We start from the raw sequence: 19,677 nt of genomic DNA, 5'->3' as shown, positions 1-19,677 counted from the left end.
CGGTGGGGGGGCTTCAGGGAGCCTCTTTTCTCCTCCCTTCATTCTCACAGCTGATTATCTATGCTGATGGTAAAGTTCACAAAGGCATATAGGCCCATAGGTGCATCTATGTGGACCAGTCCAACTTTGATTTTTTCCAACAACCTCCACTGGAACTGGTACAGCTGCGCTGCTTCAGTCCACTCTGTGTCCACTGTAAGGTTGCAGAAATATGCTGCTGCATAGGAAGCCACTGTGCCTTGCCCCTAGCAGAGTGCCCTCAGGGCAGTCCCAGCCATTCAAGCTTGGTGCAGGTGATCAGAGATGGTTGACATTGACTGGAAAAAGCCATTCAAATTCCACAGCACAGGGCTATGACCTTTGAGCAGGAGGAAGACCCAGTGTAACGTGTCTCCTTCCAGCAGGCTTGGCCTCATCAGAAGCGTAGATGTGAGGACGCATCAGACACAGAAGGCAGCACTGCTTCATGAAACCCCGAAACTGCTGGCAGTTCCCGTCAAACCATTTGGACAAGGGCATCGCAGACCCCTGTGTGTGGCAAGGCACTGCAGGCTACGTTCACAGCACAGTGTTCTCAGCACTAAGCTGTCTTGCTTGCTCCTGCAACCTGGGACCCCACATGGGGGGAGGAAGAAGGTACAACCAGGCTGCAATCCCCATTACCGGGAAGAAAAAATTGAGGCTAAATTGTAGATCATACCTGAAGATATTTAAAGAAATTTATTTCCCTGTATCTATGCATCTATTGTCCAGATCTTGTGAGATTTGCTGGAGCCAGTCACAAGCAACATTCTCAACAGTGAGTTGCGGGGCCTGCTGGCTCAGCCCAGGCCCTTCTCTAGAACAGAGAGTGTGTGCTTGTGCTGTTAAACTAGGACTTGTAGTTTGAGTGAGAGACAGAGATTTGTACTGCTCTCTATGACGTGGTCTATCATATCAAGATCAAGAACTACCAGTCCCAGAGTTCCTCGTGCACAGGCAGGAAGGAGGAACAGCTGGTGGGAGAGGCAAAGCAAAGCACCATAAGACAGTGGGAGCCAGTGCTGCTGCTTCTTCTGGTAGGATTTGCAGGTCCAAAATATATGTAAGTGTCAGTGTCTAATTCAGTCAGTCACTCACACACTCACACACACACCCCATGTCTGGTGGTGGCTATAAATACAAATCAGGCAGCCAGAAACATAAGGAGGTAAAAGAAAGGAAACTAAAAGAAGCTAAAGGACACCAGTCTATCCTCCAGTTTTTCAAATCAGACAAGGTCTTTCTGCAGTCAGGTAATACACTAACTAGGGAAGCAGATGAACAAAATCAAGATGAAAATGATTTCAACATAGAGACTGTGTCTGTGGCACTGGCAAGTGATGATAAAGAAAAGCTGCCAGAACATGCACTATGTGACTCCAATCTAATGCTTGAACATAGTCAGGTAGTATCACCATTAGCACCCCCACATTCAGAAGGTTTACAAGAAGCAGAGGAGAGTAGTGCTACATTATCTGATTCTTGTCTTTTCAAAGATCCAGGCTTGTGGCCTGAAAGCATAACAGATTCTATCCATCAAAAAATGGTTCTATCTGGTGTCCTGACTTTTGAAGAAATGCAGAAGCTAGCAAAGTCAATGCCAAAAAGATGTTGATGGGCATAATTTTCCTGAATTTCTTCTCAAATGTAAAACTTCAAACAAGCCAGTCTCTTGATATCTTGTCTTTCTTGTTGGGAGTGCTACCAACCAAGCACTGTATTGTTTTCCATGTCAGCTGTTTCCCGAAGGGAGGCTTAAACAACACAGTATGCTGGCAAAAAATGAAGGGTATTCACCAATTATAAAAAATAGCGTAAACTATATATTAAACTTCCTGAACATGAAAAGAGCATAGAACATAAAACTTGCTACTGCCAGTGGAAGCAATTACAGCAGTCACTGTCAGATGGACATGAAGTGGACAGTGAGATTCAAAACAAATATTAACAGAAGCTACAAGATGGAAAGAAATATTGGAAAGATTGTTGGATGTTACCTTATTTCTTGCTTCACGAGGTTTAGCATTCTAAGGAGATACTAATCTGATAGGTGACCCGCACAATGGTAACTTTCTTGGAACTCTTGAGATTACAGCTTTGGGGGCTAATTCATGATTTTGCCATGAAAAAGGCCAGAAAAATAAAGCTTTAAAGTTAATTGGCCTAATTTTAAAATGTTTGCAGTCACATTGGTCCACTAGAATAAAAAAATCAAGACCGTGACAGAATATAATACCTTTATAAAGACCAAAAAGTTACAAAATAGTCAGCAAACTTGTAGGACTCTCAATCTGGGTGTTATGTTAAATAAAAATAGCAAAGGGGGGGGGGGGGTCATTGTTCAGAAATGTAGAACAGTAATTTCAGAATTCAAACCTTTTTCGTGGCTTATGAAATTGTATGTATTGGATGAGAGATTGTGGTACGTGTGTGGGAAGCAGCCCGTGTTACAAGTTTGTACTGGGCCTGAAAAAATTATGCTTGGGCCCTGCCTGCAACCACTGGTTGCCTGAGGTCAGCTGTGCAGCTTGGACCTGCAGTGCTTATTATCCACCTGGAGATGGAGGGCCCATTGGGGGGGCAAGTGTGAAGCTTCTGATGGCTGCTGTGGTGCTGCTGGGTCCATTCCTCTCACAATAGGCTAGGTACCGCAGGATTTACTGTGGTTTGAACAAGCTGTCACGGCCAGGTCCTGGGTGGCCAGACCTAGCAGTCAGAGCCAAAGTCTGCAGTCATGAGACGAGTCAAGAGTCAGCTGGCTCAGGATTCTGTGAGGTCAGAAGCAGACAAACTAGAGAGTAGAATAATGAGTCAGGCCAGGTCAGGATACCAGGTGGCAGAAGCAGGAGACAAACTGGAAGTTGGGAACCACAAGTGAGATGCCAGGAGTCAAGTTGGGGAAGCAGAAACGGGTAGCAGAAGCACAAGGCACACAGCCCAGAGCAGGGGGGAATTCAGTTGTTCAGACAGCGCTTGTTCCTGCCTCTGACTTAAGTAGGTCCAATAGGCCAGTCAGATGCACCTCAGGGTAATCCAATCGGACCTCAGGAGCAGAGCCTCACACTGGAGTTGGGCTTCATGGGTCCTTGGTAAGCTATAGTCAAGCCAAAGCTGCCAGATGGAGGGTTGTAGCATGGCTGCTCCCATGAACCTTGTGGGCCCAAGTTTGAAACCCAGGGGTCATGACACACAGTGGACATCTGGCATGGAAAATTTTAGCCCAAAATTTTAATGTTTGGCCAAGTTATAAGCAACTGAAAATAGGATCTTATATTGCTAAGTATCAGGCAACTTGGATAATAGGCAGTGCTACCAGCTCTCCTTATAACAGATATATAGAAAGAGAAAAAGGCACAGGCAGGCAAGCAAAGAAAGAGAACCTAAATACTTGGGTACACTTAAGCATTTACTATTTCAAAACTGTTAGCACCCTTGATGATAAATCTTTAATAATTTCTTAAATCTTGCCATGATTTTGCCCTCAATTTTAGCATAAATTCTTTCTTCTAAAGGTCCAAAATAAGTTCAAGTCTATTCCTGGTGTTAAATCTTCCCTTTGACAAGATTCAGAAATACAAGTCACCAACAGTACAGATGGTTGCCCTTCCATGACCCTAACTTACAAACCTAACAAACCCCCTTCTAACCAGTCTGACATCTAGGGTTACCTTGTCTGAACTCAATAAGCAGTTTGTACTCTAATAATCTGATGCCCTTCTCAGACAGGCTCATTCTGTTCTCCTAAATTTAATCTATGCTGCATCTGACCACGATTAGAAAAGTTCAACCCAAAAGACCTATGTAGAAGACTAATTTACTTCACCAAATACATTTAATCAATTCCACCCAACTATTTTCCTTTTGTTCAATTTCTGATTACTTTTATGTCACATATTAGAAAAGAACAGTTATTTTTTACAATAAGCAGGTGATCTGACAAATCCAATTTCATAGCTCACATTACATAGAGATAAAGTGACATTTCAATCCAATTCCCTGACAAACAGATGAGGATATCGTGTGGTCTGAACACACAGAATGACAAGTCACTGACTCTATTCAGTCCTCCCCCATCAGAATAAACAGTTCAGTAAATTGAAAGTTTCCTTATAGAATTCATTTAAATGAAGCAATTGATCGATAGGTTGATTCACTTTCGTATAAAAGGCAGACAAGATGTACAAACAACATTCTCTGTCTTTTCTTCTTGATGTGTGGAGGCCAGACACATTATTTAATGACAAATTTTTTGTTTACTATGTCATGCTGGGTAGATTGGGAGGGGAGCATTTGTCATATTGGTTAACATCAGTGTGTCTAAATCATAAATATTCGCGTAAGATATGCCATGTCAGGTACTGTTATAAAAGTTGTAATATGCTAAGTCAGATGATAATACTTATGTTCATGTGTGATGTGTGAAATGGAAGTTAGATATATTTGATATATCTGTATTTCAAATTGTGCTGCCTGGGCAACATCTCAGACAGGATGGCTGCAGAACAATGGCCTCCTTAATGGCCCATTAGACATTCCCAAGTGCAAGGGGCCCTCGGGGAGAAGCCAGCATCACCAATGAGTCACCAGAACCTGCTCATATGACTCTGGACTCCATTTTGATTCCTGTGAAATTCCACCAGCAGCACACCTGAAGAGTCACCAGGATTGGCCCATGTGACTCTGGACTCCATTTTAGCTCCTGTAAATTTTCACAGGTTGCATAGCCAAAGACAGAGGGTATATAAGATCAAGCCAGAGGAAACATTTTGCCTTTGTTCCTGTTCAGTTACTGACATACACCTGCCTCTGGATCAATTCACTTACAACTGAACCGAAGGACTAAGGCCCATCCAGGGGTTGGATGTATACCAGAGGGATTATACAAGCCTGCAACTCCACATTTCTTCTAGAAACCTGATGTATATGGACTTTCAATCATTTGTATGTATCTGATTTGCTTTGACCATTTAACATTTCTCTCATGATTTCTTTCTTTCTTATTACAATAAACCTTCAGTGTTAGTTACTAAAGGATTGGCTGGCAGCGTGGTATTTTAGATAAAATCCAAACTCATATTGATCTGGTACTGTGGCTGACTCCTGGGGGTCAGAGGGAACCTTTGTAGTAAAGAGCATAGAGTTTAAACAACTGGTCTCTTTACTGGACCTAGTGCTGATTTGGGAGCCTGGAGCTGAAATGCAGTAAAGGGGACTGTGTGTATTTGTGTACTGGCTTCTGTGAGGATTCAGAAGTGCAGTTCGTGGCTGGTTGGGAAGTCTGGCTTCAGTGCCACCCACCAGCGCTGGGAGAATCTGCTCCCTTTTTACAGCCTGCCCTGACCTTGGCATTTTCAGGTGGCTGCCCTGGGCACGGACGGGTCACAGATTAACCAAGCAATACTCAGATTTACAATATCTTACTTATGTACCATTGGAGGTTAATTGACAGCTCTTTAATGGCTTTTTTCACCAGACACAAAAGGCTATGTTATACCCATCCCTGGTCAGACACACAAGTTTAGGGTAAGGATTCAAGGAGCCTTCCAGCTCATGGGTCAGACACAATTCCAGTTCTTGTGCTCCCAGGACTGGCTCCGCAGCCCACTGGAGTTAGTAGTCTTTCCATTAACTCCCCCACTGTGGGTGCACAAGGACCTGGGTGGTGCCTTGCCTCCCAGCACATGGCCTGGGGAGAAAACTGCATAGAGGAGCCAGCCAGAGACTTCAGCCAGTAGAGGAAGAAACAGCCAAAACAGGGACCACCCTTGGCCACTCAGAGAGCTTTCTACAATTTGGCCTGGATTTTCTCTGCCATGTGCTGACTGGCTGTTTGCTCCAACTCTCCCTCTCGTTCTCCCTCACAGTCTCTTCACCTGAGTGTCACTCCATACATGCTCCTCTTACCCACTTCTCCCCTGTCTTGGCCCCCTTCCCACCTTCCGTTTTCTTTCCATTCCCAGTTGATCACTTTCTCCTCCTCCTCATCCTCCCTTCCCCGAGCTTCTATGCCATTGTATTCTCACGGTTTCCTCTTGCCTCACTGACCCAGTTTTCAGCATTTCCTTATGGGCTCATTCTCCAGCTCCTCCCTCTCTTCGTTGGAGTCCCACACATTTCCATTCAAAGCCACATCTTCTTCTTCTTCCTCTACTGACTCTCTGTGGGCTCATTCAATCCCATGTGTCTATGCTGACTCCCACCCCTTCTGCAGTATTCATTCCTTTTCTCCAGCTGTTCATTCTCATTACCTAGCTACGTTTTATACCGTTCCCACCACCACAATATCTTAAGAGTGCCTTGTTTATCCACTGGCTACACTTACAGCAGCCTTCTCATCTCAGCCTGTCTCTCCCCTCTCCAGTGTATCTTCCGGCACGGGAGCACAGTCCACACTTGTCTGTACTTCACCTGCTGTAATGCTACTCTTCTCTGAGCTCTCCACATGCTGTTCATTCCTCTCTGAGCCACCAAAAGGCATGCTCTTCTCCCACATTCCCTGTTCTGATCATGTCATCCATAGTCGTTGATCAACTCCTCAACCAACTTCCCCTTTCCATCTGCCCTAAATTCAAACTCCTGGTCCTCATCTTCAGCATCTGATCCCATCCGAAACGCCTTCTCCCAATCTCTGCACTCTGCCTCATCTTTTCTCCTAAATGCTTCTTTAGACTTTTTACCCCATTCTTGGCTATGATTCTTCTTTCATACAACTCCATACATTCAGAATCTACCATAGTATCTGATCACGTGTCTTCCTCTTGGCTTTCAAATCCCTCCTTAAAACGAGCATTTCCTGCAAAGCCTTTCTAGACTGATTTCAGAAGCAAGGTCTCTGAGGGCATGTCTATACTACAAACTTAAGTCAACCTATGTTAGGTCAACTTACAGCAACCACAGTAATTACTGTGGTAGTTCATGTCCACACACCTCACCAGGAGTGTTTCCAACTTAAGATGGGGCAACGTGGGGAGCACCTGTGCTCCCGGCAGGAAGGAGGGAGTTGAGAGCCCAGGCAGCAGCAGTGCCCCCTTGATGGAGAGTGGCAAGCCTGGGTAGCAGCTGTGCTACACGGGTGCCAGGACCCCAGGGGACAGCAGCCAGGCAGGAAGACCAAGCAGGAGCCTGGAGGGAGGCAGCTGGGCACTAGATGGTGCCCCCCATCCACCCTGGGGTGCCAGCCAAAGCCCTCAGCCAGGCTTTCTTGTCAATTTCACAGCCAATAGCCGATGTAAATAGCCCTACACAGTGGCTAGACAGACACTGCATCATAATCCCATATGCCTCTCATGGAGGTAGAGTTAGGTCAGTGTAGTAGGGCACTTACATTGGCTGTAGCAAGGACATTGACATAATTAGGTTGATGTAAGCTGCTTTACGCCAACCTAACTCTGTTAAACCAGGCCTTCGTGTTCTTGAGCCTCAAATGTTTTCCCATGCCTGATTTGTTGTACCATATATTGTATTTGTTTAAATAAGACTATAAATTCTTCAACTGAGGGAATAGGTCTTTGGTATGTTCGGTAAAGTTCCACATATGTTCACTGCAGAATACAAATAAGTAACTATAGAGCTGGGAAAATGAAAAGTGCAAATCCCAGTTGAACTAATAATAAAGCCCTCACATCCAGCCCATTGTATCTGAAATCTTCTGAGCTGCGCACACTATTTTAGGCTGTGCATATTTTCTCCATAACTAGCAGACCCATTCAGAGGAAGAGTTAACCTGTCGCTTAAGGCCAAAAAATTAAAAGGCCCTGATCACAGATTAAGAAAGTAGAATTTATCAAAATTAATTCTTTACCCCTACTACTCCCTGTACTGGACTTGTCTCCTTCTTTCACACCACCTGCACCACTGGGGCCATGCAGCCCATGGGAGTTATGATGCTGATTCAAAAAGGAGAGAGAGATGGGCCCTCTCTAGCTTAGAGGATGCTATTTTTTTTTAAATCTGCTATTGTGGTGGGGGCACCTTTCCCCTCACCAGATTCCAGGGAAATAGCATCCTGATCCCTGGGGGATTTGGTGTGGGGACACTGTTTCTCAGTCCCCATTCACCCACCAAATAAGATTTTAAGTTCTTTGGAGAGTAAAGGAAAGAAAGACTAAGTCGGTCTTCAGTTCCAGGCCCTTTTCTTGTCTGATAGGTATGGAGTTGGCAACCAGAGAGGTGTAACACCTTTAGATGGTGTGGCACTTTACAAAACATAATGTCCCCCATTAATGGCATATCAGTCATACAGGAACTGACCCAGCCCCATTTTAGCTGTTGGGTTCCTGTTCACTATAGAGAGCATTTGGCTTTGGCTTTAGAAAGGGGAAGTCATGAACACAGATTCATGATCAACCTCCATGTTAGAGTAATCTGCACAGCTTCCACAAGCCAACTGCGATAGAACCTGTACTTCTCTGAAAAGCTTCCAAGCATATTCTCTCAAAAAACTGATATAAAAGTATTCAAAGTGTAATTTAAATAGAAGTAATACAACATGGTTGTATCAGCACTGTTTTCTATGATGCAATTGGTCATCTTCATATGCATTTTTTTTTCACATTTTGAACTTTTCCTGCTGTTTTTAAAACCTCCCATATGCTGAACATTTGTATTTATTTAAGCGTTTTCCTTTATTTTTTCATACCTCATACTAAATACATTTTAGGGTGCAGCCTCCAGATAGTAGATACGATGCCAGAAACATTCATTTAATTTTAAAAAAATCTTCTAAATTGTACATTTAAAATACATATTTTTTCAAACACTTTTAGTACCTAAGCAGAAGTAGTATTAATAAATAACCCATCAGCATGGCCTTTTTCACTAGCCTTTCTTGAAGAGCATGGCAGAATCTTGAGATTTACATAAATACAATCTGATTTACAGATCTTTTTTACTGAGCCTCTCATTGGCTTTAATGGACTATGGGGTGACGTCCTTAATGAACTGGACTTGCATGCTCTGATTTCATACACCAAATAATGTATTTATTTATAATATGTACATATTGTATTCTGAAATACCTTTGACTATCAGTTCTGCGTAGCTTGATACTCCGGCTCCTCCTTCTGTGCGAATCATGCAGCGGTAACTGCCAGCATCTCGCTTTGTGGCATTCACCACATTAAAAAAGGCTACAAATCGACGATCATTAGACACCTTTATGTCCTTCAAAGGCGCATCCCTTACATAAATGCCCTAGAGTGAGACACAAAAGTAAAAATATTGTTTTAAAATAAAAAAAGCCAAACATTTATTGAAAAACAACTTTATGTCTCCAACTCTCCCAAAAGAGGAGGAAAAAAGCAGAGGTCACATGTTAAATTTAAAGATGTTTCCACTATGAGAGATTTCTGTTTTATTCCAAATAGGGTTAAAACAACATCAGTAGGCAACCATTCATCTGGAACAACTGGCAAGGCTTCTCTCTATTCTTTTTACATTAACTAATACACAGATTTAAGAGCAATGGCATGTATTTGCTTCGCTTATTAGAATTCATGATATCAAATAATTTCTTTTTAAAGCAACATGCAAATCAATATACCCTAAATCTCATCCCCACACCTGCTGATAAGCACATGGATCTTCCCCATCCTGCACATAAGGGAGACTGCTTCCCTCATGGCACTGTCCTTGCCTAGAGCTACTTAGGTATCCATACAACTGGATACTTTGGGTATCCATAAAACTGGGGTGAATGAAACTACATGCATTATCCTCACTGTAAACTATCAAGAAATCTTCAGGAAAGTTAATACAAGCTGAAGCTACATTACTAGAGCTTGTCATGAATTTTTCAACATAACATTTTTTTTTAGTCAGAAAATACTTACTCCTCAAAACCGAAACTTTTTGCTGAAATGTGTCCATCTCAACATAACCGTAATTGAAAAGATAGAAAGGCTTCCCGGGTCCAGGTTGGAATTTCTGGTCAAAACCAAAGACAGAGAGATCCCTTGCAGATTAACCAATAGCCTCGTGGTTAGGTCACTCACCCAGGCTGTAGGAGACCCTAGTTCAACTCTCTGCTCCAAAGCAGGTAGAGGGAGGACTTGAATCTGGGACTCCCACTTCTCAGGTGAGTGCTCTAAACAGTACACTATGGGCATGGGAGAGTAGTCTAGGTGTCTGCCTGTCATGCTGTTTGAGAAAAATTTCAAAAGGTCTCAATTTCCCCAAGCTGAAATGAAAACAAATCCTGAAAACTCAAAATTTTCTACAAAATGGAATTCTTGTTTTCTGGCCAGCACTATGTATTACTCTTTGTCTGCGCTCCTTTGAACTTTGGAACATTCCACTTGACCTCAAGTCTCCAAGGTAATGTTACGGGGCAGCTACCAGTGAGTCTGTCAGAATTGGAGTCTCAAGAGCCTCATAATGAATAACTCAGGATTCAGGGGGACCCACAGTTTCTGAAAGTTGATCCCCTTCTTATTTTGAATTTCCACAGGATTGAAAGGAAACCTCATTCCCCCAGCGGAAGAATTCACAAAAAACCCTGAAAGGAATCTTGTAGAGTTTCAAAGCCTCTGTGCCATTTTTTTCTCCATAGGAGCATGCAGAGCCTATATCTGTATTTGTTGTTTTTGTTCTATTTCTGTGACTTTATTTAAGAACATAGAACAGGCTACAAAACTGTATGAGGCCTACCCTATGAACTATCAAAGACAGTTAGAGCTCCCTCTTTTTTTTACCTTGGAATTTGCAGTTTGTGCTGCAAAATTTAAGACCCATTAAGGAAATGCTGAGCTCAGTTTGTTAATTATCGTGTTTAGTTGTCAACATATTAAAAGTAACCTTAAAATACTGTTAATAGCCATTGAGAGCTGCAAATAATGGTCACATTAAATTGGATCTTGTACATAATTCATGAAGCCAGAGTCAATGTTAATCACAGTATTAATGCCAAAGTAAATGATTTGCATTATTTTAATAAATATATTAATATAACGTCATTTCTCTTTTAAATGTAAATTTGTTGTGATGGCCTTGTAATTTAGACTTTTAAAATTTTGTAAGATTCCCAAAGTGGAAAACAGTACCAGAGCCATTGTTTAAAATTATTTAGCCCTTTATTTGAGCACTACTTGAGATAATTACCACCTCCTTAAAATTCCTAGAAATCTTTTTTCCTGCCAAAGTGAGTGACATCACAATTACTGTAAACAAAGCTCAGAAAGAACCATTTGAAGCTAAACCACTATTTTCATTTCCTTTGCTTACAGTAGTTGTGATGTCATTCTGGCAGAAAGACTAGAAATTTAGCAGATAAAATTAATTAGGAATTTAGGGAATTAATAATGTTTAAGTGCAGTACTCAATGTTAAGTTAAAGGATCCTTGTTCCAGAATCTATCTGGCATGTTATTTGGCCCTGAAGAGGGCTGTTGTGGTGGCTTGAGTTGTTGCTCTGAAGACTGGAGATTGTTGATCGATGTTCCGTTGCCAGGTTGATGGCATTAGTTGTGATTTCTCACTTAACAGAGCGGGCCTTGTGAAGGCTGCCATCTTCCAGCCACTAATTCAATATGGCTGAAGCCAGCATTCCCAAGTGCACCAATCCCAGCCCTATATGTTGGTGACTTTAACAGCCAGCACACTATGTGGGACTATAAAGTAAATGAAGCCGATAGTGATCCGAATTCCCACGACAGCAGAATGTTATCAGCAGTTTGTTGGCCTCCTTACTGCCACCACCAAGAAGAGGATCCCCCCCCCCCCCAGGGCTTCTGGGAAGAATACACTCCCTGCTGGATAAGAGAGACCCAGGAACTGCACTGGCAGTACAACCAGTCGGGCAGCCCACAGGTTGTGAAGGCCCAGTTAGCGTCCCTAGACTCAACCAGATGCCAGTGGTGGATTGAGTGTGTTAAAGGTCTGAACTTCATACACTCTAGTCGCTGTGCCTGGGCTTCACTACAACATCTCGGAGCCACTAATCCAACAGAATATCAGACTCAAAAGTTCGGCCCAACTCCATAGACCCCAAATTTGTGGAGAGCACAAAAGGACCATTTGTCAAAAATACCAAGCGAGAGATCCCTTGTCAATTACATTGGACAATGACCTCAATGCCTCCACAAGACCCCATCGCCATCAGTACAGGTGAAGTGAAAGAGGGTGTAGGCACACTGAAGAAAGGAAAGGCAGCTGGCGGAGATGTTATCCCCTGGAATTTCTTCATCAACTAGGTCCCAAGGGATTCCAATGGCTGGCAAAACTGTACACCACAACCATGGAATCCGGATGCATCCCAAAAGCCTGGCAGGAGGCGATAGTCATTGCCATACTCAAACTAGGAAAGCTGACTGACAACCCCAGAAGTTATAGGATGGTATCATTCCTGTGCACTACCTACAAACTCCTGGATCGTATCATCTTCCAGAGAATCAAACCTCTCGTCAAGTCAGTTATTCCCAAAAAACAAGCAGGATTTCGACCTAAACACAGTTGTTGTGACCAAGTTTTGGCCTTGGTAATGCACATCGAGACCAGATTCCAGAAGAAATCTAAGACCAGTGCAGCCTTTGTAGACATGTCATCGGCTTATGACACAGTCTGGATTAAAGGCTTAATGCTGAAGCTCATTGATGATGATGATGATGAAGAAGCATCATCTCCTGCCGCAAAACACTATGTCTGCTATGGACGATGCTGAGCAATAGGTGGCTACGTGTCCAATTGGGCAATGAAGTCAGTTCACCCTGGTTCCTCAACAATGAACTGCCACAAGACTCAGTACTTACATTGACACTTCAATGTTTACAAAAGTGATACACCTCCAATGAAGTCACGCACATTTGCATATGCAGAAGATCTTGCCGTGACAACACAAGCAGCCACCTTCAGTGACCGAGTCCACCTTAAATGGAGGATTTTTTTTTGGAAATGGGGGCTCAGACCAAATCCTCACAGAACAAGTCACTGCATTGCATCTTGATAACAGGAATGCTAAGTGCACCCTGAAAGTGACCTTCTGTGGCAACACTGTGTGACATGACCCCACTCCAACCTATTTCAGTGTGAAGCTGGGTCTCATGCTAATCTTCCATGACCATCTGAAGAAGGTAGCTGCCAAGACAAAGAAAGGGGTAACCTGGTCAAGAAACTGGAAAGCACAAACTGGGGAGCATGAGTGTTACGGACATCAGCGATGACACGTATGTAGTCCTTAGCCAAGTACCATGCAGCAGTATGGAAGAGAAGCAGCCATACTCGACATGTTGATATCCAACTGAACACTGCAAACGGTGCATCACTGGAACCCCCAAGTCATCCCCAACACTTGGGCTGCCAGTGTGGTAGCACATTGTTCCCCCATTCATTCGCCGCAATGCCACAACCCTTTGGGAATTCATGAGGATCGTGGAAAACAAATGTCTTCCCATCTACCAGGAGCTTAATAATGTCCCTCATCACCGCTTGAAGTTGCATAAGCCCTTTTAGCCCTTCAGCAATGCAACTTCAACCCTGATAAAGCTTAGAAAGATGAATGGAGTTCACAAGAAGTTACAAATCAACACCTCAACGCAGAAGATCCCTGGCTTCGATCTCCCATAAAACTAATGGGCAACCCTAAACCGCATCTGCGCAAACTATGGCAGATGCGTACACTTGGTGCACAAATGGAAAATTAATGACTCTCTAGTGTGTGACTGTGGTCACCCAGAACAGACCATGAAACATATAACAATGCCCGATTCACAAATATAGAGGAGGCATCACACCAATATACTCAGCTACTCCAAACACAGTTATCTGGCTTAACCATCTCAATGCAAAATTATAGTTGTTGCTCTACATTTACATCAGCCATACAAAGAAATAGTGAAGTACTAATTTCATTTTCAACACAACAGTCATTTAGTCCTAATTATCAGAGTTGCTGAGCAATCACAGTTGCCACTGATTTCAAGTGTTCTGCATACCCAGCACCTACATCTTCGTCCTCTCTAGCCTACTAACAAATATGAAAAAATATAATTTAGATACAAGGCAGAGACAGGCACAAGGATAGAAAACTATGCTGGAAGACTCATTTTGTGGATTGCTTTGGAACTCTTAAAGAATAGGCTAGCACTGTGAGTAAAGCAGGTAACATGCTCAGACTCTTCTTCCTGCCCAGCCTGAAGTTTACAGGATGGTCTCAATTACAACAGGACTGCAGAACTATTGAAGTGTACTGAAAATTATTTCTAGCTAACATCATCATGTTTCTTCATGGCATAATGATGTGAACAGCTTGTTTTGCAGGAGAAACAGCAAAAGGATGAAAATTTTAGCCTCTGGGAGGAGAAAATAATTTTACTTATTCACTGACTATAGATACCTGCAGTAGGACGAAACAGAGGGCTAGATTAACCTGTCCCTGCAACAGTGAACGGGGTGCAGGGTGGGAGAGCGGGGAGGTACGGATGGGTTATAAGAAACTCCCAACCACTGGCCTTTTGCCCTCATGGAGGATCAAGTCACAATCATATTCCCTCTACTTGGTAGAGCTCAGGTCCTAATCCCTCCTACAGCAAAGGCACAAGCTACTCCAAAGGGAGGTCAGGAGAGATGGGGCTCTGATTCTACATAGCCTTCCTCCACATCCATCTGCACAGTTGTCAAGCACACAAGGGAGAGGAAGGCTAGACCAGGCAAAGGGATGGTTTCTACTGCATATGATCCCTGTCTCCTAGGACTCGGGAAGGAATTGTCTCTCAAAATCCCTCCTGGAGGTCTTCCTCGGGTTATGCTGCTCCATTCCTCCTGCAGTACAGGCCAGATTGTAATATACACAAAGGGTATGTCTACACTGCACAAAAAAAGTGTGTTGTTAATGCAGGTTAAAACAACAGTGAAAACACAGCAACTCATCTTTTAACTTGGTTAGCAGCCACAAATACCACTGTGGACATTGCAGTACTGGCAGTTGCTCAGGCTAGCTTCCCAACTCCAAGCACACCCAATCCCCTAGGTCTGAGCTCGGGTGGCTAGCCTGAGCCACCATTCATGCCACAGGGTCGATATTGCTCACTGGGTCAAGTGGAGCTAGCACAAGTCTGTCTACTTAAACTGGGAATCACAGCTCCCAGCTGCAATACAAAGAGATCTATAGAGGCTTTAACTCAAGCTGCTAGCCCCAGTTAAAAGTTGAGTTGCAGTGTCTTCACTGTTATTTTAATCCAAGTTATCTAACACTGGCTAGCTAACCTGAGTTAAGAACATATCTTTTATTTGTTTGTTTTGTGGTTCAGACATGCCCAAGAAGAAACTTGTCTTATTCTGGTTCTAAAGGGCACATTTCATATCTCTTTCTGTGGATATGTAAAATGAGAAACTAGAATGATCTATGCATTTGAGACTAAATGCAGAGCTTATTATAAACTGTGATCCTTCCATCCTTTAAGCCTCCTGTGGGTTCTCATACACAAGCTAATTTCGCCGGATTTCTAATATCCCACTTCTCCCTCCCTCTGCCTAAACAAGGGAAAATGGTTTGATCAAGTGCAGGAAGTTTTAGCCCTAAGGTACACATCAGCTATTCACATATCAATAACCTTGACTGAAACTAGAGGAGCATGGAGCACATTTCATGAGTCGCAATCTATTCCATTCTCTTGCTCAAATAAATGCTATACATGAAACTCATCAAATAGAGCACAGCTTGGCTAGAGATGATTTTGCACATTTTCAGCTCCCCCAGGAATACAAAAAAGTTCAGCAAACAGGTTGTTACCGGTTGCTCTAAAATTCACAAATGACTTCCAGAGCAAAATATATTTATTGCTAATTTTATTGCAGAACATTAAGATAGTTATTGAATATAGTTAAAATGAAATTAGTAAGCATTAACCTTAGCTGAATTTTTAAAAACTTTTTTTTCCTTATTTAAAAAGCTCTAGTGCTAACTTGCCAGATCAGTGAGGCTGGCAAAACAAACAGTGAGGAAATAAATCATTAACATGAAATTCCACAGTAGATCTCAGGGGGGAAAAAACAGCAATTTTTCATTGTCAACCTTTTTGAAAAATCATTTTTTAAAGGAAATTTAGCATGAGTGAATGATTTAGACTGATATCCCAGGGAACAGCATTCCTGTTATCCAAAGAAAATGCACAGTACAGAGATAGTAACTTCCCCTGCACCTCCCTATCCTTGATCAGGAGGGTGGACAGCCAATGGAGAACAGGGTTGTTCAGTGTAGTGCAGCATGAACAGAGGATTGGTAATGAATGAAAGTATATGATGAGTTAAGTCTATAGGAGAGACTGGCAGCATTCCACCCACCAGACCATAGTAAAAAATGAGACATCCTTCAGCAATTGCCCAGTGGACAAAGACAGTTCAGTAGTTCTGTACACTATATAAAGAAGACTTAGATTAACAATGGACATTGCTAACCATATAACTGTTCTTCCCTTTTAGTACAACTATGCTGCATCATTACTAGTAAATGAACATAGGATAACAAACTCTTCCTTTTACAATAGGCCCCATATAGCACACTGCGTATTACATTATTTCAATTTTAAGAGCCAAAATCAATTTCATGGTAAGATGATGATACAGCAGGTATCCAAGACTATTAGAAATATTCTAGTTACAATTAACAAAAAAAGTATGCAATATCTTTTCCTACTGAACACACTGCAGACCTTTTTTTTTTTGTGTGTGTGTTACTTACAAAATATTTCATTCAGTACAGTTCAGAAAAAAGCAAACAAATCAAATGCTCTGGAGAAGTTCTTGGTCCCCAATACTACTTTTTTTAAACCTGTGACAGAATGTACCTGTGTCCACACCATACACACACATGTAATAAGGTCTTGTAACGTAAGTAGGCCTTGTAAGATATCATTTGAAAACTCATAACTTGCTGGTCAATATTGTCTGGATAAAATGTGTGTGGCAACATTGTATGTGAAGTTGTACGATTTCACTGTATGGTGTTAATACATGTTCCAAACTGAGGTTGGCAAACAGATCTGTCTCAAACAAAGAAATGTGAGCTCTGTTTAATTTGCATTTAAGCAGTGAACAGTCATCAGGCAGGAAGTGGAAACAAAGGAAACACAAACAGCTGAGGAAAAAGCAGTAGGGAACATGGACAGACTTTTTGTCTCCTGAATCTCAGCTGGAAATGTTTTTCAAGAGGGGGACCTGCACTATAAAAAGGAGAGACAAACCCCAAGGCACACCCCTAACCCTCCCTGTCCATCGATTCTCTGCACCTGAAGCAACAGAGGAAGCTTTCGTTGGATTTTGGAAGAAGGTGTCCTGACCTAGAGGATTTGATCAGTAAGACTTCTCACCATGTGCTTTCAGCAACTTTGCTTGAATCTGATAGCTTGTTAAGGTAGGCACCAGTAGTGTTTTAACTTTATTTTCTTGTAACCATTTCTGACTTTTATGCCTCGCTACTTGTGTTAATTTAAAATATCTCTCTTTGTAGTTAATAAACTGATTTTATTGTTTTAATCTAATCCACAATGTTTAAACTGCAGTGCTGGGGAAACTCCATTTGGGATAGCAAGTTGCGTTCATATTATTTCTATTAAAGAAATAACAGAGTTTATGTAAACTTGTATTGTCTAGCAGAAGGCTGGGCAGTACAAGACATACATTTCTGAGGAAAAATCTAAGACTGGAAGTGTTATGGGTTATCCTGCAATATAACCAAGGCTGGTAAGAACCATGGTGTGGCTGGCTCGTTGCTGAACACACAGAGACACGTCTGGCAGTGACTTGCATGCTGGAAGCTATTTGTGAGCAGTGCAAGCTGCAAGCTATAGCAGTACAGCATTGTAAAGGGTGACCCAGGTGAGAGGGCAGGGGTGACAAATACTCAGTCTGGATTGTACCTTGTTATCTCACAAAACCCCACACATAAACACAACCAGATCACTTAGGTTGAATCACTTCACTAATTAGAGAATAACTTTATCCCATCCTGTTAAAATAAATGCCAATATTTAATGGCGAAAAGTTTAGTTTTATGGAACTCTAAGCTGAATCTTTAGCATCTCTTTTAGAAAATTAAAGAAACATTTATCATGAGAAAATCTTTAGTTTGCTAATCCCATTTTGAAAAAACTGTATACAATTTATGTTTTACAATGTTACACTAAGGTAATTCATTAAGTTGAAATAGGTTGTTATAACAGGTTGCCACAGCAAAAAAGTTTGCCCACAACTTCCTGTGGCACAAATTAGGTAAATATCTTTCTTTTCACCTCACCTGGTAGCTCTACAGTGTCATGTGGGAGATCCAGGTTCTATTGCGGGTCAAGGATTCCAGTCCTTTATGCCATTGAGACTGGGAAAACTGTGGGACAGGATGCTCATCCTATGGAAAGACGAAGGCTGTCCCATATCACTGAATACTAATACCTTTGGGCAATGAAAGACAAGCCCTGACAGGCTCCAAAGGGAGATTTGTCTACCCCTTTTAGGCTAGAAGGATTCTGATGACAACACTATACTTCAGAATGGAGGGGATGCAAATTAGATTCCACTGGATGCAGAGGATCTGCTATTAGACAAATGTTCAGAGAGCATAATACAAAAAACATCACTCAAACACTATTTAAGTCAATTGGGGTATGTCTATGCTGCACAATAAGCCAGGTGAAAGGATATGAGTGACTAAAACCTGGGACAGCTGATGGTTCCACATGGCCACTGGGAGGTCATGCAGAGCCACCTCCCAAGGAGCATTGTGGAGATAAGGTGCTACAGGCAGTACTGCCAAAGGGGCTAGAGCAACCCCATAGCCCTCAGTTTGGCCCACATTTACTATTTAACCCTGAAGGGTGACCCAGGACCTTGTCTGGGCAACCATACAGACATCTGGCTTGCTGCACCTGCAGATGTCACCTCGCTTCACTTTCTGATCACCTGTCTCTGACCCCAGCCTGACTCTTGCCTCTTCACTTCAGCCTGTTAACTACTCCTGATCTCCTATATCTGGCCTGATTCAGACCTGATTCTTGCCTATTGATCCTGGTTTTGGCAATTACTCTGATCCCTGCTTGCTGACTACCACATCCTTGACCCTGGGACGCCAGCCCAGCAGTAATCACTAGGCCAGACCACCTAAACCCCAGTCCCTTACACACAGGCTCTGACTCAGTTTTCAGCCCAAACTTCCTTTCCGTCCACACTCCCAAGCCTCCTTTCCGTCCAAATCAGTCTGACTTGGGTCAGCAAGCTCTCAAGACTGAGGTCTTAAGACCCTAATAGGGGGATGGATCAGAGCCAGAGTCCCACTTAGACTTGGGTCCAAGCCCTGATATTTTGCAGTGTGGATGAAGTTCAAACTGCATACCCAAGTCAGGAGTTTTGTGCAGTGCAGCATGGATGCATGAGTACAGCCAGGAGACCCAAATCCAGCAATTGTAAACCCAGGTTTACACTACAGTGTGGATGCTCAAGTGTGGGTTTGGTGTCCCACAAACCCAGGTTTACAATGCAGCGTAGACATACCCTTGATGACTAAGTTTTAATGGGTGTATCACTTACTAGAACAAAGATTTCTATTAAACCAAATACTCCAGCACACATTATTTAATATTCATGATTGTGGAAAAAAATCTCTCATTTAACTTGAGGACATACACAGGCTGAAACCCCAAATTTAATGGTGGCAACATACTAAAATCACACAAAAGGC

At 42.5% G+C, this 19,677-nt stretch overlaps 1 protein-coding gene across 4 annotated transcripts in view; it reads right to left on the bottom strand.

Moving 5' to 3' along the window:
- PTPRM (protein tyrosine phosphatase receptor type M) overlaps nucleotides 1-19,677 on the bottom strand; it is a 655,839-nt gene that overhangs the window by 366,808 nt on the left and 269,354 nt on the right. For all 4 annotated transcript variants that reach the window (XM_067547610.1, XM_067547612.1, XM_067547618.1 and 1 more), the window contains exon 6: nucleotides 9,039-9,213. In XM_067547610.1, the coding sequence (XP_067403711.1) occupies nucleotides 9,039-9,213 (175 nt within the window). The remainder of the gene's footprint in view (nucleotides 1-9,038; nucleotides 9,214-19,677) is intronic.

This window comes from Emydura macquarii, unplaced genomic scaffold (assembly GCF_026122565.2).
Source record: "Emydura macquarii macquarii isolate MOO-44397 ecotype Brisbane River unplaced genomic scaffold, CSIRO-AGI_Emac_v2 contig_212, whole genome shotgun sequence".
NCBI lineage: Eukaryota > Metazoa > Chordata > Testudines > Chelidae > Emydura > Emydura macquarii.
Note: the sequence above shows the minus strand (reverse complement) of the source record. Positions and strands in the feature narration are given on the sequence as shown.